This window comes from Pyrus communis, chromosome 5, assembly GCF_041283825.1.
Source record: "Pyrus communis isolate YQ-2024b chromosome 5, ASM4128382v1, whole genome shotgun sequence".
In the NCBI taxonomy this organism is placed as follows: domain Eukaryota; kingdom Viridiplantae; phylum Streptophyta; class Magnoliopsida; order Rosales; family Rosaceae; genus Pyrus; species Pyrus communis.
In genome coordinates this window covers 984438-1010397 of record NC_142569.1, presented here as the reverse complement: position 1 = coordinate 1010397, position 25960 = coordinate 984438, and the positions used below count along the sequence as shown (strand labels likewise).

Here is a 25960-nt window from a genome sequence, read left to right as displayed (position 1 = left end):
TTTCTCTCGAAAACCAGTTCATCATCTCTGATTTCATTTTCTCCCTAATTAATTAAGGTAATATTTATCATCTCTAATCTCATCTTGTTGTTACACACTTTTGGTGATGAATGCATGTATAAAATAATTTTTTGTGACTTAAATTTGATCTGTTTTTATGTAAATTTAATTTGATGTGCGTTTGCAAAAACGCATTGTTGTACGCCGAGAGAAACTCCTTTGTCTGGGACGAAGCAACATCTTTCTTTGTCTCTCTTGCTACACACAAGGGACATGCACATGGCTATCCTATCGTGTTCTATTCTCATGTTTGGTAGGTTTTTCAGAATATTCCTTGTTTACGCCTAGGGTTACTATCATATGTAATCATCTTGCTAACATCAATACCAAAATGTAAATTTCATGTACATTAATCATCAAAAATTGCTTGATTGTACGTGAACAACTGATTTTAGCACACACTTTTTTTCCTTTTATCCTTTTATTTTAGCATCTTAAGTGGTCTTCTCTACGTAACCTTAAAAGCAATTAAGGTTGAATAAATACAATTATTAAGGAATATTCATATACTAAACCCTCCTTAAACATTTTGTCGTCACGTGACATGTTGGCATCTGATGTGGCAACTCCCTATTGGACTCCATCAATTCTGTTGGGGTAACCTCTCACACGCTAACAGCCTCTCAAAAGCCTTGCCCAATCTGCTGCCATCTCACACCCGAAACTCCAAAACCAACACAAACCAACGGTTCAGATTTAACACCCCTATTAATTAATTAATACACACTGGCAATACACACGTGGCTCAAATCTGCTAAAAGCACAGCATATTAACACGAAATTTTTTTAATGATTAACTTAAACAGATATTAATTTAATTAACTACTATAAATCAAGATCTTTGATATTTAATTAATTTATTAATTAACTGATAAGCTCAGTCTTGGAGATGGGTTGATGAATCAGCGGCGATTATAATTTGTGTGTTCGGAGGAACCAAAAGGAAGCAGCAGAACAAACATTCTTCTGCCATGGAGGTTTCTATACATGCACAGAGGCCGCTCAGATGCAGAGGACTTTTCCAACCGGGAAGAAGCATCTTAAAGCTCCAACCTTTTACTGGGTTCTCTCCCCATGGAAGGGTTAGTCATTTTTTATATAAATTTATATACATACATGTATATATATGTGTGTATGTGTGATTTTTCATTTTGTTGTTTTGATATTTCTCTCATTGGTTTTTTTTTTTTTTTTTTTTTTTTGGTGAATTGGTATTGAGTTTGATCACACCCATGTAAGAATCTGTGTTTTTGTGGAGAGATGGATTGCGGGATTCATTGATCTTTGTGGTACAATTTTGTTGAGCATTTGATTATTGGTTCACCAATACTTTTGGTGGGGTGTTGATTTTGATTGGAGATTGTGTAAAAGTGGAAGCTTTTTCGATGAAGTTCATATTCTTTTTCTTGGTGGGCACTCACTATTTGTTTAATTTTACTGTAGATGGACTTGAAGTATAAGAAATTTTACTTTTTGGGTAGTGATGGTTTTGCTTTTCCAGTCAGTTCTTCTGACTAAACTTTTCTGATTACTGAGCTATGGTGGATTTAACTTTTTAATTACTTTTGTATCTGAAACTAAACTTTTCTTAATAATGCATTTGATTTCAGTATTCTTCATGGTTCAAAGGAAACCTGACAAGTGGGGTTTCATACCAAATTACTGCCAGTTCGGCCGGTGAGTTAGCCGTGCTGTTCTCTTCTAGTTTGCAGTTGATTACTTGACCTTATTTTTTGTTGTTATTGTTAACTTAATCTGACTTTGTAACTTGGTAGATTTTTCAAGGAGGAGACAAAGAAAAGTGTCTCCTGGTTCAAAGGGATTAGTGCCAGAAACCCCAGCAGGAACTAGCGTCCAGAAGACGAATCAAAGGAATATTGGGGACGAAAAGGGTATTACATCTTCGACATCCAGTGAGCTTGCTGGGAAAAATAAGAAAACACATCAGTTGAGGGTTGACACCAGAAGAGAATGGGCACTTGAACCTTCAGAAGAGAGCAATGTTGACGAAAAGAGAATTGATGAAACTAGTAGTAAAGTCGAGGAATCATCTTCAGTTGGCAAGCAGACAGCAATTGATAGGGGTATTCGAGGGATAGAAAATGGGAGTGTAGGTAAGGTCCTTGATGACATCTCAGATACTGATAAAAAGTTAACAAATGAAGACCCCTTAAAGTTAAAGTTGGAGAGGGAAGAAAAATTGCGTAAAGAGGAAATTGCGAGGCTTGCTGAGGAAAACTTCTCAAGAGGGAACAAAATATTTTTCTATCCTCAGGCCGTGAAACCTGATCAAGACATAGAAGTGTTCCTCAATAGAAGTATATCAACCCTAAGCAATGAGCCGGATGTTCAAATAATGGGAGCCTTTAACGACTGGCGTTGGAAATCTTTTACCTTCAGGTTGAACAAAACACAACTCAAGGGGGATTGGTGGTCTTGCCAGTTTCATGTTCCTAAAGAGTCATATAAAATAGACTTTGTGTTCTTTAATGGGCAAAATGTTTATGACAATAATGATGCAAAAGATTTCTGCATAACTGTGGAAGGTGGAATGGACCTCTTTGCATTTGAAGATTTCTTGCTTGAGGAGAAGCGTAAAGAACAAGAGAAACTTGCGAAGGAGCAAGCTGAGAGGGAAAGGCAAGCAGAAGAGCAGAGGCGAATTGAAGCGGAGAAGGCAGCAAGTGAAGCTGACAGAGCACAGGCAAAGGCAGAGATCGTAAAGAGACGACAAATGGTTCAAGAGTTGATAAAAAAGGCTGTAAGGTCTGTAGAAGACGTTTGGCACATAGAGCCTAAAGAGTTTAAAGGCGAGGACTTGGTGAAGTTATACTATAACCGAAGCTTAGGTCCTCTTGCTAATGTTAAGGAACTATGGATTCATGGGGGGCATAATGGTTGGAAGGATGGATTGTCAATTGTTGAAAGGCTCGTTAGCTCTGAGAGAAAGGATGGTGACTGGTGGTATGCCAATGGTATGTGCATTTTTGTATTCTTGTCCTTTCTTCCACAAACATACATTAAATGTTACAATTTGCGGGAGATGGCTATTCCTTATCGTTTGTTTTCATTCCTTTACCTATCTGAGAAAAATGATTCTGCATTTTTGTATTCTTGTCCTTTCTTCCACAAACATACATTAAATGTTACAATTTGCAGGAGATGGCTATTCCTTATCGTTTGTTTTCATTCCTTGACCTATCTGAGAAAAATAATTCTCTGTTTGTTGCCGGTATAGCATGTTGTAAAATCATCCTTGTTGTCAACTTTATTTCTTGTAGTTGTTGTACCTGAACGAGCCGTTGTCTTGGATTGGGTTTTTGCTGATGGACCACCCCAAAATGCCGTTTTATATGATAACAACCACCGTCATGATTTCCATGCTATAGTTCCAAAATCCATTCCTGACGAACTATATTGGGTTGAGGAAGAACACCAGATATATAAGCAGCTCCAGGAGGAGAGGAGATTAAGGGAGGAGGCAATACGTGCCAAGGTCAGTCTTACTGAAAAGTACACCTAGAACAATTACATTGAGGCGCTTGATGTGAGACTGGGACCACCTTCTTAGGGTTTTGACTGGTTGGTCCTTTTAGTGCTTATAATTTATGCATAGTGTGGATTTTCTGGATTATCCTTAAAATGGTGTCAATGGGTACTTGAGATTTCCTATCTCTATATATGTTCATTCATCTTTATCTTGGCAAATTTGGGATTCTCACGGTTATCTTATTGCCTTACTGGTCCCAGTACCATTTCCCTTCTCTTGTCGCAGGCCGAAAGAACAGCTCGTATGAAAGCAGAAATGAAGGAAAGAACTTTGAAAAGGTTTTTGCTGTCTCAGAAGCATATAGTATACACTGAGCCTCTTGATGTGCAAGCTGGTAACAAGGTGACAGTTTTCTACAATCCTGCCAACACAGTTCTGAATGGAAAGCCTGAGGTATGGTTCAGAGGATCATTTAACCGTTGGAACCATCGTAAGGGTCCATTGCAACCACAGAAGATGTTACCTTCGGAGAATGGTTCTCATGTCAAAACCACTGGTGAGTTTGAGTTCATATAAAACCTTTTATAAGAACGATATAAGGGGTTAAATTTTCTTGTTGACATGTGTTTGTGTGTCTCAACAGTTTCAGTTCCGTTGGATGCATACATGATGGACTTTGTTTTCTCTGAGACGGAAGATGGTGGACTTTTTGACAACAAAAATGGCATGGATTACCACATTCCAGTGTTTGGAGGAGTGGTTAAGGAGTCACCAATGAACATTGTGCATATTTCTGTTGAAATGGCCCCCATTGCAAAGGCAAGCTTGTGAACATACACATTGTCAGTATGTACTTGCTTGCACATATAGACCCAACTGATATTGTTTATTCCTTTTTTTCCCTACAATAATCATAACATCTATTCTAGGTTGGAGGTCTTGGTGATGTGGTTACGAGTCTCTCACGAGCTGTGCAAGACTTAAATCACCACGTCGACATCATTCTTCCAAAGTATGACTGTTTGAACCTTAGCAATGTAAGTTTTTCTGCTGTTGCTTTATTCCATATGTCTCATATGCTCTTTTACCGTCTTTTTCTTTACGCCATGAAGAATTGGTATTTTGTTCCTTCTTTATTTATTTTGTTATTTAGTTAAAAAGAATGCTCATTCTAGGTGTTATATGTGGCATTTGCCTGCCTGTTTTGGAGACAATTTGTTCCTCTCAGGTTTTTGTGAGTACATGTTCTTGATTAATGGATTTTAAAAATAAAAAAAAAACACAGATTTCTTCTCTTTCCGTTTTTTTACATTCTATTGTTTAAGGCATTTAGTTCTAATTCAACATTAGCTTCATAACAGTTTGGTTTCTAAATTGCTAAATGTCTGTGTTCCGGTACAGGTGAAGGAGTTTCAGTATAACAGAGGCTTCTTTTGGGGAGGAACTGAAATAAAAGTTTGGTTTGGGAAAGTGGAAGGTGTTTCGGTCTACTTTTTGGAGCCTCAAAACAGGTAGTTTCCTCTTTCACGTCCTTCAAAATCACATGTGTTTCTAATGTACTTATCAAGTTTACTACTTTTTGTTTTCTTTTTTAATGGTTGATAGCCATTACACTTTTTATATCTGGCAATTGATTCTACTGTAAATTGTAAACAGAATGCCATTGTGCCAGATGCAGCAATTTGTTATTTACAGCAAATACTTCTATTTCTTTTCTCTTTGCAGATTCTTTCATGCAGGTTGCATATATGGTTGTAAAAATGATGCAGAGAGATTTGGTTTCTTTTGCCATGCTGCGCTAGAATTTCTACTCCAAAGTGGATTTCATCCTGTGAGTACTCAACTCATGATCCAATTGCTTATTTTATAATTTATTAATTTCACAGAAAAAGGTGGCACATCAGATGTCTTCAAATTACTAATCCTCCTTATTTGGTAGAAGAAAGGAGAAAGCATAGCAAAAATGATTATGCAGGTTATATGCCACCTAGTACAAATGAATTAATTCATATAAGTGTGGCAGAGATGTTACTGCTTACTCTTACACATGCATGTTTATTTTTATGCATATGGATAAGCGAAAACTGCCTACTGGAAACAAGTTGAGTAAGGTCAATTACACAAAAAATAGAGCTATGTATATGATTTTGTTTGTATCAGTGTGTGTTGGGCTGAATCAATTTTTATCCGTCTTCTCTAAACACTTGTATATGCAGAAGATTTTGATTATTCTTTTCAGATGGAAAGTTTTGAATTTCATTAATGGATTTTTTGGATATTTATTTGAAATTGGTGCTTTATGATGACAGGATATCATTCATTGCCATGATTGGTCTAGTGCACCTGTTGCATGGTTATTTAAAGATCATTACATGCATTATGGTCTTAGTAAAGCTCGGATTGTTTTCACAATTCATAACCTTGAGTTTGGAGCGCCCTTCATTGGTAAAGCTGTGGCATATTCAGACAAGTCCACGACTGTAAGTACTTACAAATTCCTGAAACTAACTAAAGTTTTCAGTTTTCGATGTCCTAAAGCATACTTTGCCTTTTCGAATAATAGTTGCAGACCTTTCAACTCTAATTTCCAACTCTATCTTACCAACTGGGTGCTTTGCCTTTTCGAATAATAGTTGCAGACCTTTCAACTCTAATTTCCAACTCTATCTTACCAACTGTCTCACCCATCTCTATCTTCAGGTATCCAACACTTATGCTAAGGAGGTATCTGGAAATCCTGCAGTTGCTCCGCATCTTTACAAGTTTCATGGTATAATAAATGGAATTGACCAAGATATATGGGATCCATACAATGATAAGTTCATTCCTGTAAGTAAATAATATTTCTTTGTGCTCCTCGCTTTAGTCATTCTAAACTTCTGTTGAGTTTTTCTTTTCATATATGTTTCTTGAAAAGTATTAAGCTGTTTGCCAAATTCATTTACCTGCTCGCAATACAACTGTGTCTAACACATACGATGCATATCATTCCAGCTATCATATACTTCTGAAAATGTTGTTGAAGGCAAACAAGCTGCCAAGGAAGCCTTGCAACAAAGGCTTGGTCTGAAAACAGCTGATCTCCCTGTAGTAGGTATTATCACTCGCTTAACTCACCAGAAAGGAATCCATCTCATCAAGCATGCCATTTGGCGTACCTTGGAACGCAATGGGCAGGTTCTTTTCATCTCTCCCTCTCTCTCTCCCCCCCCCCCCCCCCAACCCCCTTTTTCACGGCTCAGTTATTAACATAACCACTGTTCTTGATGGATGTCTTCTCCAAACATTAGCTTACGTATCCCCCATCCTTTCTTAGTATACCAAAGCCAATTCTGAATTAAATTGGAACTACTGAGTGCAGGTCGTATTGCTTGGGTCAGCTCCAGATCCTCGTATCCAAAATGATTTTGTAAATTTGGCAAATCAGTTACATTCTTCTCATGGTGATCGTGCTCGCCTCTGTTTAACTTATGATGAGCCACTGTCGCATTTGGTCTGTTCTTGTGAAATTTATATTTTGTTTTATTATTTTATGTATATTGACCTCTTACATTTGCACTGTGATAATAACAGACTAATCGGATTTTCCTACAGATATACGCTGGTGCTGATTTCATCTTAGTTCCTTCAATTTTTGAGCCATGCGGTCTCACCCAACTCATAGCAATGAGATATGGTTCAATACCTGTTGTTCGAAAAACTGGAGGTGTGTACCTACCTTATCAGTTTCGGATGAGGAGTGTGTTTATATTTTGTCTTGACTAATGACTACTAAGCAATTTGACATGTTTACACTGATTCTACAAACTACCTTGGACATTTTTCTTCTGGTAAACAAAAGTACCTTAACATACTTCGGTTGAAGTTTGACTGTCCATTTCTTAATGTATCTTTTATAGGACTTTATGATACGGTATTTGATGTTGACCATGATAAAGAGAGAGCAGACGTCCAGGGTGTCGAGCCAAATGGTTTCAGCTTTGATGGAGCTGATGCTGCTGGTGTCGATTATGCTCTTAATAGGTGCGTACATTTTCTTTCGTAGATGATTGGAGAACTATAGTTTTTTTCAGAAAACAGAAGTCTTAAAAATGTTCGTGTTCCTTTTAAGAGCCTTTCCAAAGACAAGCTTGATACCCTATATGGTTTGTTCAGTTTGTTTCTCTTTGGACTACTCATAAATGGCATTTTTCAGGGCAATCTCCGCTTGGTATGATGGTCGGGATTGGTTTAACTCGCTGTGCAAGACGGTGATGCAGCAAGATTGGTCTTGGAACAAGCCAGCTCTCGACTATATGGAGCTTTACCACGCAGCACGGAAGGTGTGAATATAAGACATCAGATAACTCATAGATGGATGTGTACAGATTCAGCGGTAGATCTCCGATAATTTTCTCATTGGATGGCTTTAAGTAACTGCATAAATAATGCAAAGGACTAAAATGGTCAATCCATTTTTGTGTTCCATAATGTCGATAGGATTATAGCATTTTGATATTACCTTTTGTACAAGTTTGAGTTACTTCATGCAGATTCTATCAAGGCCAAAACAACAAAAATGTGATCGTTAGTTTTCGCGAATCTCACTTACGCCTTCTGGAAGTCATTTCGACCCATTTTTCTCCCTAAATTATGATTTCGTTAGTTGATGCGTTACGTGGCTCTTTTTTTCTCTATTTATTTGTCTACACGTGTATCACCTATGTGGCATACATATAATCAAATCAATGGGCCCTTCACATGCCACATTAACCAAACAGGATCCTCTTCAGATTCTTTTGGGGAAGATTTTGAGAATATGTGAATCGTGTCTGTTCATCGCATATCGTGCGGTCAGTTTTTGTCAAGTACTATTTATGTTTATTTTTAAATAAAAATATTTAAAATGATTTTTGATCACATAATGTACGATGAACGGACAAGATTCACGGATTCTCGAAATTCCCAGAATCTTCACAAAGAGGATCCAGCGATGATCCAAACTCCACGTTAACATCTTAGGTGAGAAATTTGATGGACTTAACCACGTGAGGTAAACTGTAACACAGACAATAAAATATGATTCAGAGATCACACTAGGTAAAAGATGATTCCAGTAGCAAAGTGGAATTTGCGAACACTTTTTGGAGATGCATCAATCGAGCTTTTTTAATAAGAAAAGCTAATGAAAAAAGTTTGAAAACTTTGAGTTTTAACGATAATGACAAAATAAAGGGTAAAGTGAATAGTACCAGAATTGACCTTTTAGTGTAAAAATGTGGTTTTTCGTTAAAGTGAACAGTACCGGGAGCTTTTCGTTAAAGTTACTTTAATAATATAACTAATTTATAAAGAAATTTTTGAGATTTTTACTTTAATCACATTGATATTTCACATACAAAAAATACTTGATTTGTAACGAGATATGACTAGGACCTTAGGTTTAAATCTCGTTAATGGCAAGCTATTTACTATTTAGTACTACAGTCTAATAATATTCATCTTCATTTGTAAGTGAGAGATCTTGAGTTCGATTATCACGCAAAGGCGAATTTAAACCACATTATTGTTAGCCCATTGGGAAGCTTAGCCTACTCCCCCTTAGTGTAGGTAATATCGCTTGTTAAAAAAAAAAAAAAAAATTCACATAAATTGCGAGTGGCACTTACTAATATTCATACTTCATAGTAGGTATGACAATTTTTTGCACGACCTATTAATTTGATATGAAAATAACAGATTTCAGATCAACATGTTAATGAGTAGGGCGTTATCGGATCACCCGTTAACGAGTTGGGTCGTTATCAGATCATCCGTTAATAAGATATCGTTTGACAGATAGAGATCCTAGCCAGATCTCACCCTATCAAATCCTAAGGATTCGGAGATTCGAACTATTGAAAATTGATACCATGACTACAAACAAGGGAACACTTCTAAAAGTGATAATAATTATAACCATTGAATCAAATTTCAAGGATCTGGATCTCCGGATCCTTAGGATTTGGTGGGGGAGATCCGGCTGAGATCTTTGTCCTTGTTTGACAGGCCTGCTTCATAGGGCATAAAAAAGGGAGTTTAAAAGAAACACTCCCAGTACTGTTCACTTTTAACGAAAATGATATTTTTACTCTAAAAGGTCACTCGTGGTACCATTCACTTACAACACATTTTTGTCATTTTGATTAAAATTCAAAGTGTTCAAGCTCTTTTCATTAGTTTTCCTAACAAAAAAGCCCTAAGTTGGGAAAACAATTAAACTTTTTCTTAGAGCAAGTCCAGCGGGGCCTTTAGCCCGATGGATCGTGGATTGCATAGGAGCAAATCGTTGGGGCGATCAACTCCAACCCATGCAGGCTTCAGTGCAAGAAGGGGTGATGCAACGCTGACGTCAGAGCGACGTCAACCACAATATAAAATTAATAAAAATTAATAAAAAAATGTAAAACCTAACAGGTTTCAAACTCAACGGCTATCACAGGAGTTTGTCATCGAGGGTGATGATACACCCACAGACAAATGGCAGAGACTAAACCCAAGGGTTTCAACTCGAAACACATAAAAAAACCAAAGAATAACTCAAGCAATTGAAGTAGGGCAATAACCTCACCTGGGTTTGAGCAATGGAACCTTGAAGCTCTCGACTTCAATGATGGATCACCCAAATGGTGCTCTGATGATGCATGCAAGGATATATTCGAGTTCCTCTCATCCATGGGATTGAGATTTCAGAGTTTGTTAGTTTGATTTGCTTTGATTTCGAAAAAGAGGAAGGATGATAGCTCTCGGAGCTGGAGAAAGAGAATGAGAGTGTCGAGAGATTAAAGAGAGAGTAAGAGAGATTTCAGAAATGAGGGGTAGTAGATAGAGAGAGAGAGAAAAAAAAAAGTGTAAGGGAAATGAGAGAGAGGGCTAGGTGAGGGAACCGGTCAAAGTAAAAGAAATCTCACAAGTAATTATTTTATAAAATAAAAAATACTAATATTTTATTGTCTATTGCCATAGCTATTCAGTATAGGGATGGAGATGCAAAAGGTAGCTACTGTTCATTAAGTCAGTTACTGTTCATTAGAGACTATTCAATAGTGACTTGCCCTAGGGGGCCTTTGCAACGGTGGAGTTGCTCTTATTGACCATCAAATTTGCTTTCATGACTTTCAAGCATTGAAGCGACCAACCTTGTGAAAATTAAGTCTTATGACTTGACTGTATATACAGAACCCAGATCCTCTTTGTGAGGATTACGAGAATCTTTTAATTTTGTCCGTTTATCATACATCATGCGGTTAAAAATTATTTTAAATATTTTTATTTAAAATTAAACATAAATATTACTTGATAAAAACTGACCGTACGATATTGTTGACCCTAAAAATTACAAAGCCTACGTGGCGCGTAAGCCGAGTAACTAATAAGCTAACTACGTCATTCGGTTGAATGCGGGGCATGTCAACTCGTCGGTCGAGCTCGGCCGATGAGTAAAATTTGTTGGTGTTGCGCTGAACGCGTTGCTGACTTTTTTATCTTGCGACTGCGGCCGAGGAAGGAACGAATCTCGGCCTTCGGATTCTTAAGCCTGAAGACAAGACTACTAGGTATGCGAAGTTCACAAGTCGTCGGTGCTCGATTCAGTCACCGTGATTATATTCGTAAGAGTATAAGCACGTCGAATCGACACCAAACTATACGGACACAAATATTCAAAGGTGATGTATGTCTTGATGGTGAACGTGGTTCGGCCGTCAGAATGCCGAACTCTGAAACTCACTTGTGAATATCCAATCATAAAATCACTCGGCGTCTGATACGCCGAATGTCGTAACTTGTAACACCTTACTTCGCCGCGAAGGCTGGTAAGATGACCCCTGCCAATAAGGATTCGAAAACCCTCCTCGGTCGAGACTTGGATAGGTGACCATTCGGCCTCAACGCAGTGTTGTTTATCCAAACTGAAGGTGTTCACCGGTTGCCTCCACAATGTTGTTTGTCCAAACTGAAGGTGTGTTGGCGGAAAAAGAAAAGGGAAAAAATCTCAAGGTGTTTGAGAGGTTTTGTGCAGGGCAATTGTATGTTGAATTGAAGGTCCTTCTTTGTTGCATGATTTCTTGTATTTATAGCACTCACTCCTTGAGACCGAATTAAACCCTTATCTGGATTGGGAGTCTTGGCCCCGTTCCAACTTTACTTCGAACAACCATACTCCCATTAGGACTTTAAACTCACCCCCCTTCGGGGCTTTATTCATCGCTAGTCGAGAATCCTAGTTGCACCAGGACTTCCTCGACCCTCTTTGTTTATCTGGACTACTTCTTCTTATGATAGGACTCGACCATCCCTACTAAATGGCCCAGAATCAATCAGGCAGCCCATAGTATTTGACACAACTTTGGGCCGAGCACAACCCTATACTCGACCCAACAATATTATTTCGGGTCCAAACAGATATACGATGAACGGACACGATTTACGAATTCCCAGGATCCTCACCGAAAGGATACGAATAGAATCCTGTTGGGTATATACACGGACTGGTGATGGACTAATATTGAGACTGAATTTAGAACGCATGCAATATTCAGTGGGTGCTTTATTTCCCACTTTCACATTTTTCTTCCTCAAAAGGAAACAGATGGAGAATAAACAGGTCAAGAATCTGAGTGTGTTTATTCTATAAGTACTTTCAAATCAAGCAGATCCTCTTTGGATGGTGGGAGTTGAGTTCGTTCTTCAATCATTAGAGAAAGCTCTGATAAGTCGATTTTCTCCACAAAATGCTTCTTACTTGGATTCCATGTACGGGATTCTACTCTTGAAATTGAAATCCTAGTAAGCAAAGCAATATATGACTTCAGCTCGTGCACCACTAGTTATATTGTCATGCATTGTACGTGATTTACTATACAAGAGGTTTTGTTGTGTCACCGAGTTTATACATTTATTCATCACGTGATCAAAGATAGTTAATTAGGTGTATAAACTTAATGATACATTAGACTTTCATCTATTCTAGGCAATTCAGCAGATCAAGAAGCTTAATGATATTTTAATCCTTATTTTGATAGATTATGTTTGATCATTTGGGAACATGGAATAATAGCTTTACAATCGTACGAAAGAATCAAGAAAAACTTGAACTTTATATTAAAGAAAAACTTATTAGGACGACTATCACCCAATGAAAAGTTAATAATTTCATCAATCGACATGTTTCATAATTAATTAATTATACTTTTATGTTTGTTCATCACTAAAAAATAATGGTAATGGACCTTTTTTATTACCCTTAAATACTTTAACTTTCCAATATCTTATGATGGAATTAAAAATAATAATCTTGAACAAAAACAAGTTAATTGCACATCATTCTCAAGAAGCTTCAACGTAGATTCATGCCAACACTATAAAATATTATGTTAAAAACATAAACGTACCTAAAGCTTATAAAAAGTCCAACATTTTAGGAAGTCTCCTTAACATTTCTCATACAACATACTGCATTCAAATGTTTTGAGCAAGTTTTCTACTAACATGGTGAGTCATATCACTCAAGGCAGGCAGACTTTCTAATTCACTTTCCACTAGAAGGCTAGAAGGCTAGAAGGCTTCAGTTTGAGGAGAGGATAAGGTTACATTCCCTAGAACTGCTTCTACTTCTAGAAGAGCCAGAAGTGAAGCAATTCGGTTATGCGTATTATCAGGTTCCCAATACTGCAAAAAATCTTCTCTACTGAATTAGGCATACTATATATACACTATGAGTTCGATTAGTACTGTAGCATAGTTTTGACGTGCATCAACATGCAGATTGAGTTAATTATTATCAAATTATCTAATGGTTGCTGGTATCCATGGGAACCAAGGATTCTGTATACGAAGATAGAGACTTGCATGCATACTGTCACCATTAGGTAAGATGTTAGAATATTACATCGGAATGCTATAATAATAACGTATGTAAATATTTCATACAAGTTCTTTTCGTATTTGTAGGACGACAAAACAGGATGAGGATCCTCTTTGTGGAGATCTTAAGGATCCTTACATTGTGGTCATTTATCGTGTATCGTGCAGTCAATTTTCATTAGGTACTATTTGTGCTTAATTTTAAATAAAAAATTCAAACTAATTTTTAGTCACACGATGTACAATAAACGATTAGGATGTGAGGATCCCTAGGATCCCCACAATTTGGATCTGGATGGAATCCAAATCTGACAAAACAAACAAAGATTCATTCTTTGGTAAACTTGCAAGCAAACTAATGATTTGGATTAGCCAAGAAGACATGAGATCGCAATAACTTATGAACATAATGAGAAATAACGAGAGTTCTAAAAATTGAAAAATGAGAAAAATTTACATGCAAAGATGATAGTGGTTCAATTCACGCACTGTGACAAATTTAAAATACATGATAAACTCAAACTCAAAGTGTGAGCAAAGGTAACGTCTGTTACATGAAACTTTTCTTATAAAAATAAGTTGTTACTTCTTGGATTTTACACAGAAGTTTAAACTTGGGGTAGCTTGGCAAAACTACAAAGCATGAAGAGAAACAACTTTGTGTTTGTTGGTTTGTGTTGTCTCCTCATCAGCAACCAAAGATTTCCTCTCCTAGCTAGTTAAGTTAGCATAACCGAGGGTAAAATAGCAAAGTCAGATGTGCACATACGGATGAAGGATGTGACTGCAAACACCGAATGAGAACGTTAATTGACCGGATCAGGATCCTCTCCTGAGCTTTGTATGGGGATCCTCATAATCAAGAAATGTGGGTCGTTGGATGAAAATCTAACAGCTACAAACAGGAAGTCCCTATAAAGTTATAATAATTATACCCGTTCGATTTTCATCCAATAATCCATATTTATTGATCATGAGAATCCCTATACAAAGATCAGGAGAGGATCCTGATCCACAGCCACAGATGTGGGTCAATTAGATCCACAGCCACAGATGGCCTCCTCTTCGGTCAGTGTCCAACAGATCTTACTGAGTTTGAGAAGACCCTTCACATTGGCAGCACCTACAGTGCCTTTATTTGCTCCCTCTCTCTCTCTCTCTCTCTCTCTCTCTCTCTCTCTCTCTCTCTAGCTGTTTGCATTTGAAATAAGAGAATTTTAACAAAAAACTTACGATACTGTTCATTTTAACGAAAAATTATATTTTTATATTATTCACTTTATCCTTTATATTATTATTTTTGTTAAAACTCAGAATTTTTAAAATTTTTTCATTAGTTTTCTTTTTAAATAATCCTAAAACTCTGAACGCATCGAAAGAAGAGTAAGAAAGAGACTTAAAAAAGTAGAAGTCACAGTCAACCAAATGCTTTAGTGCTTGTTACGAGATGATTTTTCTTGCTAGGGCTACGTGATAAGGGCCTTTTCCATTAAGTGTATATATTCATCGTTTAGTTTTGACAGGTTTCTTACGAATAACGCATTCTAGCAGTATTATCCAAATTTTTCTTATTTTTTATACGGTTGTTTTACTTGAACATCTCTCAGCTCTCAAGTAGGATCAGCGTGGCTAAACTAAAATAAAAAAATGAATGTTATACTGTTATAAGAATTATTCTACAAATAATTTCGTCCTGAAATTAACCCTAATCAATAACAACTTGTTAATTAAAAAAGCACCAACTACTAGACAACCTCCTTGTAAAAGTTGCTTCACACTTTCCCTCGCAGCCACTAATGAGCGAGCCTTTTTCCTTCGTTGTAACGCCGGATGATGAGCTGAGTTGTAGTTAGTGAGTGAGTGAGTTGAGAGGATAAGGTTTTTACGGAAATCAGTGACAAGTTTTTTGGTGCAGACCAATCCGTCTTCTCCACCCTTCCCATCACCATAAATACATATTTAATAATCCAACTTTTTTATTTTATTTTATGTATTTGCATACATAGAAATATATGTGTGTGAGAGGTAAAGTCTCTTCAGCATGCAGCACTGACTCTTTTCTCGCATGGATGGTAAAAAATGCTTCTGATATTATCATGATCTGGTTTCTGGGTTTGCTAAATACACCTCCCCTGTTTCGCAATCCACCCGAAGTTCCATCTTTTATCTACTTCTGGCCACTCCTTTCCTTGGGCTTCTGGTTTTTTCTGATAAATCAACCTCCACACTGACCATTTTCAGGCAAGTTATCAAAGAACTGAGATTCTCATCATTTTCTTTTGGTTTATTTTTCCTTTCGTTTCTGAAATCACAGTAGCAGTATCTGATCAATGATAGCTCGCTAGCAACTACCATGCCATTCTTTATTATTATTGTTAGTATTATATCGTTCTTGTTGTCTTTTGTCTTCTTCCTCTGTGTACTGCAGGGTCCTTGAAATCTGTGATCTTTCTTTTGGAAGTTTGTTAGAAAGGATCCGGATCCTTTCCTGGCAAAATTGAGTCTGCCGAGCAGCTGAGCAGACGATCCTGGTCTTTAAAATTTGATCAAACGGCTACAATTATTATAATTTTTAAAGAATCTTATATTTGTAGTCGTTGAATCAAATTTTAAAGATCACGATTGCCCGCTCAGCAGACTCAATTTTTAAAGATCAGGAGGGGATCCGAATCCTGTTAGAAAAAGGCCATCAGGGGAAAACTTGAAAAGGGTTTTCACAATCACTGCTTCTCCTTTGTCCTCGTTAGGTTTTTGGTGCTATCTCTATTTGATATTTTATAATGTAGGCATTTTCTTTTTAACATAGAAAATCGTTTAATTTCTTAATTTTTACTTGAAATTATCTCAGTAAAAAATAATTTAAATCTAAAATTGTTTAATCATCAACATGTATTAAATAAATCAAAAGAGTTCATAATAAAACGTCTATTTATCTTTTATACATTTTGACTTTTTATAAGCATTATCCTCAAATAAAAATTAACAAATTGAACATATATAATTATGAAATTTCTACAAGGATGATAGACATGTATTATCCTTATTTTAATTTCTGGTATTGATACGTAGATTCCTGATATTATTCTCTCTTGTACCTTTCTGATTTTTGCATCCCAAGAAATAAATAAAAATAAAGGTTTTGTCTCTTACCAATGCCAAGTGACAACCAACTGTGAATAATTCTCCTTAATTATACAGAAAGTAAGTGTTCATTTTTGCTCTCAGTCATTTCTCTCTCTATCTCTCTTTGGTTGGTTGTTTCTAAAAGCACTTAACTTCAACTTTTGGATGTTTTTCAGAGCAACCCACCAATGACAGATTGGAGTGGTATGATGAGCAAACCCAGTGGTTTTGGTGGGGGAAGAAATAATGAAGATTTTGAAGAAGAAGATGTGTGGAGTTTTGTGAAGTCTCATAATAATAACTCACCTGTTACTGCTGCTGCTTCTTTTTCTTCTTCGCCTTCGTCCTCCTCTGCATCTGCATGGCGCCTCCCTACTGCTCTAAGAACAATCCCAAGCGCCAATAGTAATCCTCCAGCTGTCCATGAAGTCCAAAAATCTGCTCCTGTGGCAATCCCTGATTGGTCAAAAATTTATGGCAAGAGTGCGAAGATCGGTTCTTGGGTTCATCACCATGATGATGGTGATGTGCATGGTGTCAATGGTGATGGCGATGGTGATGGTAATGATAATGGTGATGGTGGTGATAATGATGATGGTGGCGATGATGATGGCATGGTTCCTCCACATGAATGGGTTGCCAGAAAGCTTGCAAGAAGCCAGATTTCATCATTCTCTGTGTGCGAAGGGATTGGAAGAACACTCAAAGGAAGAGACCTCAGCAAAGTAAGGAATGCCATTTTGACTAAAACTGGTTTTTTAGAGTAATTATTTGGAACAAGTCCGTCCAATTAATATAACGTCAATGTTTAGAAATGTTAGTTAACCGGCTTAGGTAAGTCGTTCTATATTTCAAGTGCTCATTTCTTTTGTATGGAAGTGGAACTAGGTGGAGAGTCTTGTGGCTAAGAGAAAATCAGAGGTGCTTCGAGTGAAAAAAACGGAATTAAGAACCATTTGACAGCCTCTGAGATTTTGTATGGTGGTCACTACTAGTCAAGTAAACAAGGAATTAGAAAATCTTGATGCTTCTTAAATTTTAATTTTGCATTTGTTGACCTCCCTGAGTAATTCTTTAAACCATTTTTTTTTATTTTTTATAAAAGAAAAATAATGAATGATAGCTGTGGGCCAAAATCACAAGTTATCCTTCTTTAAAATGGTGAAAAAATTGAATAAAAATCTTAAGTATAGCTTCAAAATAATTAGGAGCAATGCGATTGTTCATAATTTGGTTAGAAATCAGCAAAAACCGGTGAACGATCATCGATGTTAACTTGAATTGAGTTTTTCGAAAGAAATTTCATACCTTTTTTCTACGGTGCGACGAAAATGACACTAAAATTGATTTAGTAGAAAATGTTCAAGTTTTCGTATTATCTTTTGCATGCGCAGTAAAAATAAATCTATTCCGAACTGTTTATTCGAATGAGGGACACCAAAGTATGTAAAAAAAATTCAAGAGTCGATTCACCTTGCTCCACCTTGTTGTACTGATTCTAGTTTTTTGGTATCTCTCAGAGATGATCTCCGCTAAGATGACTATCTCAAAGTCGGATTTTTTATGAACTTTCTTTCATTTCATGTTGTGTGCGTAATATTTCAAATTATTAGCACGACAAGTGCGTTAAACAGTGAAGTGGTAAAGAGTTTATGAGAGTTCCACTTGAGGTGGTAAAGATACCACAATTTGATTAAGAGATCCCTGAGTATATGCAACCAGCTCCAATAAATGATTGGCTACTCCTCTACTAGAATACAAATGCAACAATAGCACTATTGAGTTTTCACCTTTCATTCGTGCTTGCAGGTTTTCTAACCACTCAAATTCCCACAAAAATCTTGCAAACTTTTCGAGTTGGGTTGCCTTTTTGATCAAGGGAGGAGCATCGTTGGATCCCAAGTCCTCAATATGCACCAATGTGTCATGATCTCTTAAAAATTAAGAGAGAACAAATATGAAACTAGCTCTGAGTGAGGATTGAACTAGCGACCTTTTGCTTACGAAGCAAACGCACTGCTACTTCTATATTATGGAAGCTAGTTGAATATTTTTTTATGCAATGATATTAGAGGTGACGGGTTGGGTTAAGCGGCCAAAGAATGCAATTTTACTAGATCGCATTGTTAGTCTCTTCTTTAAAATTGAGTAAATATACAAAGAGGAATCGAGGTCTTTGAGTCTCTGTATCGAACAACCGATGGATTTGGAGATTCAAACCCTCATTTTATATCCTTCGGCCCTGATTAGCCCACCCATAGGGTTTGAATCTCTCTCTCACTCTCTTGAACAGTCCAAATCTCTCGATCCATCAACTCCTAACTGCAAGAGCCAGAGAAAATTTGAATTCCTAAAACCAAACTGAAATAAAAAGCGGGAAATCAACACTAAAAAAAAGAAAAAAAAAGGAGCAGGAAATCCGAATCCTATCGGTACACATACTAAGTTTACCTTAAGTTACTCAAACACATACATGTGAGTTATTAAGTTACTCAGACATGAAACAGTCTTGAATCTGATGACACAATATGGAAACCGAATGAACTGAAACCGACAACATGAATTTGCACGCATGCATTTGGCTGGTTCATGAATAATTAAACCATAATCAATGTAATTTACTGCAATTTATTAAATAAATTACCATTTTTCATATTCCCTGGGTTTGACGTACCATTGAAAACAAAGACTTTTTGGTCAAACAACATGAAGCTGTTTGCAGTTTATTTACATGGAGAATGAATGAGGACGTTTCAGTAATTTGGCATATTAAAGAGGGCAGTTGGTGGGTCTTTCTCACTGCACATCTCGTCTCTTACAGAGGAAAAGAGAGAGCGTGTGTGTGTCCAAAAGTGTCTCAAGCAGGTAGCTTTCACCTTCCAAATTTTCAAAGAGCTTTTATTTTTTCAATTTTATTTCTGGGTTTGGATTATTTTCGAATTTCCCTGAAATTTGTTGTTTGTTTCTAAATTTTTTGATTGTGTGTGTGTGTGTGTGTTTTTAGCATTGCCGGAAGGAAATGTCTGTGAAGAGCAGAGGATGGGGAGGAGAGGTAATAGTGAGGAATGTGATATCAAGGAACTGGGCTCTTTTGCTTTGCTTCTGCAGCTTCTGTGCTGGAGTTTTATTTACCAACAGGTAAATTTCTCAGATGGGGTTTTACTGTTTGCTGTAAATTAGCAGTTTTTGATTAACTCCTGTGCTTGTTATGAGTACATTATGCATTTTTGACCAAATGCTTGAAACCCCATGATTAGTTAGCTTTTTGTGGAAGAATCTGAGGAAACTATTTTAAATTCTGTGTGTTTAACAGGTTAATGATGGCCAGTTTATGTTAATTGGGTGATTATTCTATGTTTGGAATTGGGGCTCACTGATTATATCTTAAGAAATTTGAGTTTCTTTATCTGGTTTTGTTAAAATTTTGTTCTTTGAGGCACAGTGTGTAGTTTGTTTCTAATACGTTTTGTGTCATCAACGGGAAAGATGGGCAAAGACGAATGCGTGTGCATTTCTATTTGTTGATGTTCTCTACAATTGCATTGTTTGATTTGCTTAGGTTACATGTCGAGAAAACTTGGCATTGGTGGTTTAAGATATCCATGTCATAATGATCAAGAAATTTTTAACAGGTTGTGGATGGTGCCCGAATCAAGGCCATCGAGAATTGGAGCTGAAAATATAGTTTCCAAATCTGATGCGTTTGATCATAAGCTGGTAAGTTTATTTATCACATGTTTTCTAGTTTTAATTTGCGTGGCAAATAGTTCTTGAGAATGTGGCCATCTTTTGATAGCTCGAATTTGGTCATGGATCAAACGAACTTCAAAGAATAATGAGATTTTGTAGCTTATGAAATTTCTTACAAATATTAGTCATACCATGCGGATATACTTCAAATCTTTGACTGAGGGTAGATTTCTTCGATAAGGGGAAAACGAATTCTGGTCTGTAGTTTCAAATGGAAGTATTTGCAGTCTCACCACGGGACACGTTTCATGAGAAATAGTTAGAAGGGATTTCGTTTCTTCAAGGACATATCGACTTTGAAGTATTCTTTATCATCATTTCTTAGCTGATCAATTAAGTTTCACTGTGATACTGGAGGGCAGTGTCATGTCTCAAAATATGAGGGAGGATTCTGTAGTTTCACAAAACTTTTGGGAGAGGTCTATGTAATTTACACTTCTTTTTTTCATATGAATCTGTAACTACACCGTATTAATCCTTGGTCAATGATGCTTCTCTTGTTGTAATTTTTTCCTCAACTTTTTACCTATCTTTGAAGGTTTTAAAGCACACAACCAGTGACAATTCAGCGGAAGCTACTAATCAAGTGATTCAGTAAGCTCTGCTGATGCTTTATCTTACAAGAAATGTTGTTGTGTCTTGAAGTACTAAAACACGAAGCATATTTCTATTCATGCATGCAGGGAGCTAAATAAAACGATTTCAGATTTGGAGATGAAATTAGCCGCTGCTAGGGCAACTCATGAATCTGTACATAATGGATATCCTAACTCAGGAAACTTGAAGACTGTTCAATCAACTTCGAAAAAAAAGTACTTGATGTTTATAGGGATCAATACAGCTTTTAATAGCCGAAAAAGAAGAGATTCAGTACGTGCAACTTGGATGCCTCAAGGTGCATTATGCATTTAGGTTTAATTTAGTTGCGATGTTAATGTGATATTTGAGCTTCTTATTCTAGCTATAATTAATGGTTTCTCGTTGTAAAAATCTTTACCAGGTGAGGATAGAAAGAAGCTTGAAGAAGAGAAGGGCATAATTATACGGTTTGTTATAGGTCACAGGTGAGGTTTACCATGCCTTCTTTCAAGCGTTGTCAAAAACTAAATTCATAGCTAATCTGGTTAATGGTTATGTACATATCTAGTCATTTCGGCACTGAGACAGATACAATGTCTATTTTTCTTCTCGTTCCTAATGATACATCCAGGCTATTGAATATGAACTGGTAAATTATGAATATTTGTTGATTTTCCTATTTTAACTAGTTCGACAGCTGGTGGTATTCTTGATAAAGCAGTTGAAGCAGAGGAGCGCGTCCATGGAGACTTCCTGAGGCTGGTGATTTTCTTGTCCATTTTAATCAGAAATATATTATTCCTTGTAACACTCCATTTTACACAATTTCTAATTCATATTATATTTGCAGGACCATGTTGAAGGATACCTGGAATTATCAGGCAAAACAAAGACATATTTTTCGACGGCTCTTGCCTTGTGGGATGCTGAATTTTATATCAAAGTTGATGATGATGTCCATGTAAATTTAGGTAACATAAATATAAGATTCTTTTGCATATCTGTTCATTTTCCCAAAGTTGCTCAGGCTCTGTTGCTAACTCTATTTTTCTCAGCATTTCGATTTAACCCCTTTTCCATCTTGTTGAGTTGATTTACCTTTCATTTACCACAGCAACGCTTGGAATGATTTTATCTAGACACCGTCTGAAACCCCGAGTCTATATTGGCTGCATGAAGTCAGGTCCAGTCCTTGCTCGAAAGTAAGCGACTGGTCTGTTAATTTTAGCTGGATGTATGCTCAGGTATTGATGAACATGGTTTTCATGGAGTTTTTATTGTGTAATAGGGGAGTGAAATACCATGAGCCAGAGTTTTGGAAATTTGGTGGGATAGGAAACAAGTATTTTCGGCATGCTACGGGACAGTTATATGCTATCTCAAAAGATTTGGCAACTTACATATCAATAAACCAGTAAGTTCTCACCTTGTCTCCATTTACGGAGCTAAATAAAACTCTGCTTGGAAAGAGTTGCTTCTCAAATTGCCTTTAACCTTTTAGTTTGATTCTTATTTCTTTCTTCTTTTTTTCTCTTGTTGAAGGGATGTGCTGCACAAATATGCCAATGAAGATGTTTCGTTGGGATCTTGGTTTATTGGTTTAGACGTAGAACAGGTGGACGATAGAAGACTCTGCTGTGGTACGACGCCAGGTAATATGTAATTACATAACATGAAATCTAGCAGTAGAAAAACAGATAAAATTCTGCTTGCGCGCATTCTATATAGAGTTGATGGTGTAATATGTGCTGCAGATTGCATGTGGAAGAAAATGGCAGGCAACACCTGCGCTGCTTCATTTGATTGGCGATGCAGCGGGATTTGTAAGTCTACTGAGAGGATGATGGGCATTCACGAGCACTGTGGTGAAGACAAGAATGCCATTTGGAGTGCAAGATTTTCTCAGTAACTGGCTGATGTTCATCCAATCTCACAAGTGATGTGCGGATAGCCTGAAGAAGGCATGCAGACGTGTTTTGTTCTTCTTTCCGGCTCATTGCTGGTGATAGATGTATGTAATACCAAAATATAGAATGATTCCAGTTTAAGGGAACAACATTGTTGTTGGGGGTGCGATAAGCATCATTGCTCGTGAAATTAAGCCCAACGGCAGCTGGAAAGACTAAAGAGATGATGAGATAGATATTTAACACCCCATTCTTTTGATGGCGGGGACATAGATTGCAAGTTCTCTGCCATGGACACTATGTTTCTTAATAAGTAGTAACCTTTAAAATCAACAGCATTTGCTGCATTTTGCTTTCAAAGCAATATTATAATATTTGTTGCCTTCACTCTCATTGATGATTGTTTAGTAGTATTGTTAAAACAGTAAAAAGGACGACTCCAAGTCTTTCCGCTTTGTGAGAGTTGAAACAGTAAACATAAGGTCTTACAAGGACGATAAATGATTTCTTTCATCCAAGATGGATTTCCGGCGAATGAAATGTCTTGCATGAATCTTAAGAAATTTACAATGCAATGAAAATACCTTTAAAATAAATGACATTTCAATAAAAATTCAAAACTCCCTTTGGTGGGTGAGACCAAATATTTTAAAACTAAATAATGTGGTTGTAAATGATTGGATTATTGATTAAGTATCGATTAACGTACTTATTTTTTATTGATGACATCATTTGATTTATAATATTTTTTATTTAAAAATTTAGTTTTCTTAGCATTATCTCGCTTTGATGCATTTGTCATGACACATCTAATTTCAAAAAAGTTGGTAGATATTAAAACTGTTTAAAAAAAAAAAAATTAAAACGCAACGACGTCGTTCGTATCAACAAATTGGTGACGCGACCTAGGAGAGAGAGGAGAGATAGTCTTGAAACACAGCGAATCGAAAGGAGAGATAGATAAAGGTTGCAAGTCAACAGATTACGTGTGGGAATCGGAAAGGAACCCTAACAATTCAAGTCTCTCTAATTTATATAATACTAATTGTATGTGTTTGTGTTTGTGAATATTTTGCCTTCAATAATTCTCTCCGTCCGTCGCTGATTGATTTTGACTCTCTGTTCATTTCCCAGTCCTCCAATCCCAGAAAACCATAATCGTTTCCTTTCCTTGTCTGGTAAGTTTGATCCCGCAACGTCTTCTTGCTGTATTTGTGTTTAATCTTGTTATACCATTTTTGGGTAGGAGGGAATTGTCAATTTTGTGATGGCTTGTTTGAAATTTGCAGAGATCAATCGCAGTGAGAATTCCGCCATGGCCAAAAGCTCGTTCAAGCTTGAACATACTCTGGGTATGCTTTTAATTTTTAATTTTGCTGGGTTATTTGTATGGGTTCTGGAATACCCATATGCTTGTTTTGTTTTCGTTTAATTGGTTGATTGTAGTTTTTGATGTCTTGTTCTTGAACCTGAATTATGGATTTTGAACCTGAATTATGGATTGTGGCCCTTTTGGATTGAAGGATGATTTGCAGATAAAAGTTTATGTCTTTTCAATTTTATAAAACAAAAGTTTTGGTTTTTATCGATTGCTTCTGCTTGGTATTGTTTAAATTTTAGTATGAGTTTTTTGATCGAACTTGTTTGTTCAATGGAATTAAATCGTGGGATTATAATCATCGGTCTTCCTTTGACATGAGTTTTTCTATCGAACTTGTTTTTGATAGATTTAAGTTGTGGGGTTCTAGAATATCGACCTTTGTGTACAATCTTATCAATAGCTTCTGTTTGGTATTTTAAATCAGTCTCAGTTTTTCTATCCGACTTGTTTGTTTGATTGAATTGAGTGGTGCTATTCTAAATTGTAGACTTTTTGTTGGCTAAAGGTTGAATTTTGTTTCGTGGAATGTCCATCATTGTTATCGTCATGGGAGCATAATCTTTGTGGAAGGCTGTCCTTAATTCTTTACGGAATTATCCATAAAAATAAAATAAAATAAAATAAAACTCTATGGAATTAGTTTTTGGCCAACTTTTCATTCACATTGATTTGGTGATGGTCTTGGACTAACTAATTTCAGAAAGGAGGCAAGCAGAAGCTAGTCGTATCAGGGAGAAGTATCCTGACAGAATTCCGGTAAGAGTTTTACTGAATCAAATACGTGTACTTCCTGTGTTTTCAGGGTTACGCTCTTTGCTAATTTGAGCTTCCATGCAGGTGATTGTGGAGAAGGCTGCAAGGAGTGACATTCCTGACATTGACAAGAAGAAGTTAGTAGCTAATTCCCTTCCGCTTTAGTTCTTGTTCATATGTATTACTACCATGCAAGAGGATTGTGCTATTTTTGTTTATACATCTGATATATTCTCTGTATAGTAAATAGTTTATAGTGTAAGTTGTGCATTTTGACATACACATGCGATTTATATGCACGGAGGGGGTTCTAGTCATGTCTATATCATTTAAAATTTGAACTTTATTAAAACATTTGTGGGGAATAACAATTCCGTATCTAAAGTGATATCCTAGGAGTGGTTAAGAATGGTCTTGATCATCTACTTATTACAATGGCAAACTCCAAGTTCGTTCGTACTTCGCTAAAATCAAGGGGTTCTCACATGGTTTTTCTGTTATGTTTCTCTCCACAGATACCTTGTCCCTGCCGATCTCAATGTTGGGCAATTTGTTTATGTTGTTCGGAAGAGGATCAAGCTCGGTGCAGAAAAGGCTATATTTATCTTTGTCAATAACACACTCCCTCCTAATGGTCAGTTGCAATTCATTTATGTTTAGGCATTGTGTGTGTGTGTATATATATATTCTTCCAAAGTTGGGGTAGTAATATTTTTTCCTATGTTACAGCTGCTCTGATGTCTACAATTTATGACGAGAACAAGGACGAGGATGGATTTCTTTACTTGACCTACAGCGGAGAGAATGTCTTCGGTTCCTTTTAAGAGCAAGAATGATTGTAAATAGAACCGAGCAAATGTAAATTCTTGGCCTTAGAATTTCAAAGGATGTTAATGAATGGTTTTAACACCAGTTATCTGTTTTATCTCACGGTCGGATATCAGAATTGGGTATTTATTTTTATTTGTGCATGAAGTAGATCTGCTCGTTGGCCATGGAAGTTGATATTTTGTTACAGTTGGAAATGAATGTGCA

The 25960-nt window shown here is 36.6% G+C and overlaps 4 protein-coding genes across 5 annotated transcripts; all 4 read left to right on the top strand.

Annotated features, from left to right (window-relative positions):
• The first annotated feature begins 848 nt into the window (after positions 1 to 848).
• On the top strand, positions 849 to 8152 carry LOC137725470 (starch synthase 3, chloroplastic/amyloplastic). 2 transcript variants are annotated; one of them, XM_068464162.2, is made up of 16 exons: positions 849 to 1142; positions 1671 to 1737; positions 1836 to 3035; positions 3342 to 3556; positions 3836 to 4106; positions 4194 to 4369; positions 4480 to 4587; positions 4952 to 5061; positions 5276 to 5381; positions 5860 to 6030; positions 6251 to 6379; positions 6545 to 6727; positions 6912 to 7043; positions 7145 to 7256; positions 7450 to 7573; positions 7746 to 8152. In XM_068464162.2, the coding sequence occupies exons 1-16, from the start codon at positions 1032 to 1034 to the stop codon at positions 7876 to 7878; spliced, it is 3348 nt and encodes a 1115-aa protein (XP_068320263.2). In that variant the 5' UTR covers positions 849 to 1031; the 3' UTR covers positions 7879 to 8152. The 2 variants fall into 2 exon arrangements, with proteins under 2 accessions (XP_068320263.2, XP_088549696.1); XM_088693570.1 differs by lacking the exon at positions 849 to 1142 and adding an exon at positions 1217 to 1469.
• Positions 8153 to 15286: 7134 nt separating this feature from the next.
• LOC137727134 (uncharacterized) lies at positions 15287 to 17574 on the top strand. Its single transcript, XM_088693225.1, has one exon. It carries the CDS (start codon positions 16744 to 16746, stop codon positions 17320 to 17322), a length of 579 nt encoding a protein of 192 aa, XP_088549351.1. The 5' UTR covers positions 15287 to 16743; the 3' UTR covers positions 17323 to 17574.
• A 1745-nt stretch (positions 17575 to 19319) lies between these two features.
• Positions 19320 to 23184, top strand: LOC137726405 (putative beta-1,3-galactosyltransferase 2). The gene is made up of 12 exons (XM_068465331.2): positions 19320 to 19420; positions 19560 to 19693; positions 20188 to 20272; positions 20844 to 20899; positions 20989 to 21200; positions 21306 to 21369; positions 21574 to 21646; positions 21735 to 21855; positions 21999 to 22086; positions 22173 to 22298; positions 22427 to 22536; positions 22639 to 23184. Exons 2-12 carry the CDS (start codon positions 19575 to 19577, stop codon positions 22791 to 22793), a joined length of 1209 nt encoding a protein of 402 aa, XP_068321432.2. The 5' UTR covers positions 19320 to 19420; positions 19560 to 19574; the 3' UTR covers positions 22794 to 23184.
• Positions 23185 to 23721: 537 nt separating this feature from the next.
• LOC137725890 (autophagy-related protein 8C) lies at positions 23722 to 25925 on the top strand. The gene is made up of 7 exons (XM_068464726.2): positions 23722 to 23838; positions 23926 to 23969; positions 24081 to 24143; positions 24873 to 24928; positions 25010 to 25062; positions 25441 to 25559; positions 25655 to 25925. Exons 3-7 carry the CDS (start codon positions 24107 to 24109, stop codon positions 25747 to 25749), a joined length of 360 nt encoding a protein of 119 aa, XP_068320827.1. The 5' UTR covers positions 23722 to 23838; positions 23926 to 23969; positions 24081 to 24106; the 3' UTR covers positions 25750 to 25925.
• Positions 25926 to 25960: the final 35 nt, after the last annotated feature.

What these genes read in the sequence shown, in the direction of transcription:
- LOC137725890 (XM_068464726.2), top strand. Translation starts at nt 24,107, where the DNA reads ATGGCCAAAAGCTCGTTCAAGCTTGAACATACTCTGG. An exon ending in CCTGACATTGACAAGAAGAA is followed by an intron (nt 25,063 to 25,440) that starts GTTAGTAGCTAA and finishes TTCTCTCCACAG; the next exon opens with ATACCTTGTCCCTGCCGATC. An exon ending in TAACACACTCCCTCCTAATG is followed by an intron (nt 25,560 to 25,654) that starts GTCAGTTGCAAT and finishes CCTATGTTACAG; the next exon opens with CTGCTCTGATGTCTACAATT.
- LOC137727134 (XM_088693225.1), top strand. Translation starts at nt 16,744, where the DNA reads ATGACAGATTGGAGTGGTATGATGAGCAAACCCAGTGGTTTTGGTGGG.
- LOC137726405 (XM_068465331.2), top strand. Translation starts at nt 19,575, where the DNA reads ATGTCTGTGAAGAGCAGAGGATGGGGAGGAGAGGTAATAGTGAGGAAT. An exon ending in ATGCGTTTGATCATAAGCTG is followed by an intron (nt 20,273 to 20,843) that starts GTAAGTTTATTT and finishes CTATCTTTGAAG; the next exon opens with GTTTTAAAGCACACAACCAG. An exon ending in GGTCCAGTCCTTGCTCGAAA is followed by an intron (nt 22,087 to 22,172) that starts GTAAGCGACTGG and finishes ATTGTGTAATAG; the next exon opens with GGGAGTGAAATACCATGAGC.
- LOC137725470 (XM_068464162.2), top strand. Translation starts at nt 1,032, where the DNA reads ATGGAGGTTTCTATACATGCACAGAGGCCGCTCAGATGCAGAGGACTT. An exon ending in TGACTGGTGGTATGCCAATG is followed by an intron (nt 3,036 to 3,341) that starts GTATGTGCATTT and finishes TATTTCTTGTAG; the next exon opens with TTGTTGTACCTGAACGAGCC. An exon ending in AGGAGGCAATACGTGCCAAG is followed by an intron (nt 3,557 to 3,835) that starts GTCAGTCTTACT and finishes CTCTTGTCGCAG; the next exon opens with GCCGAAAGAACAGCTCGTAT.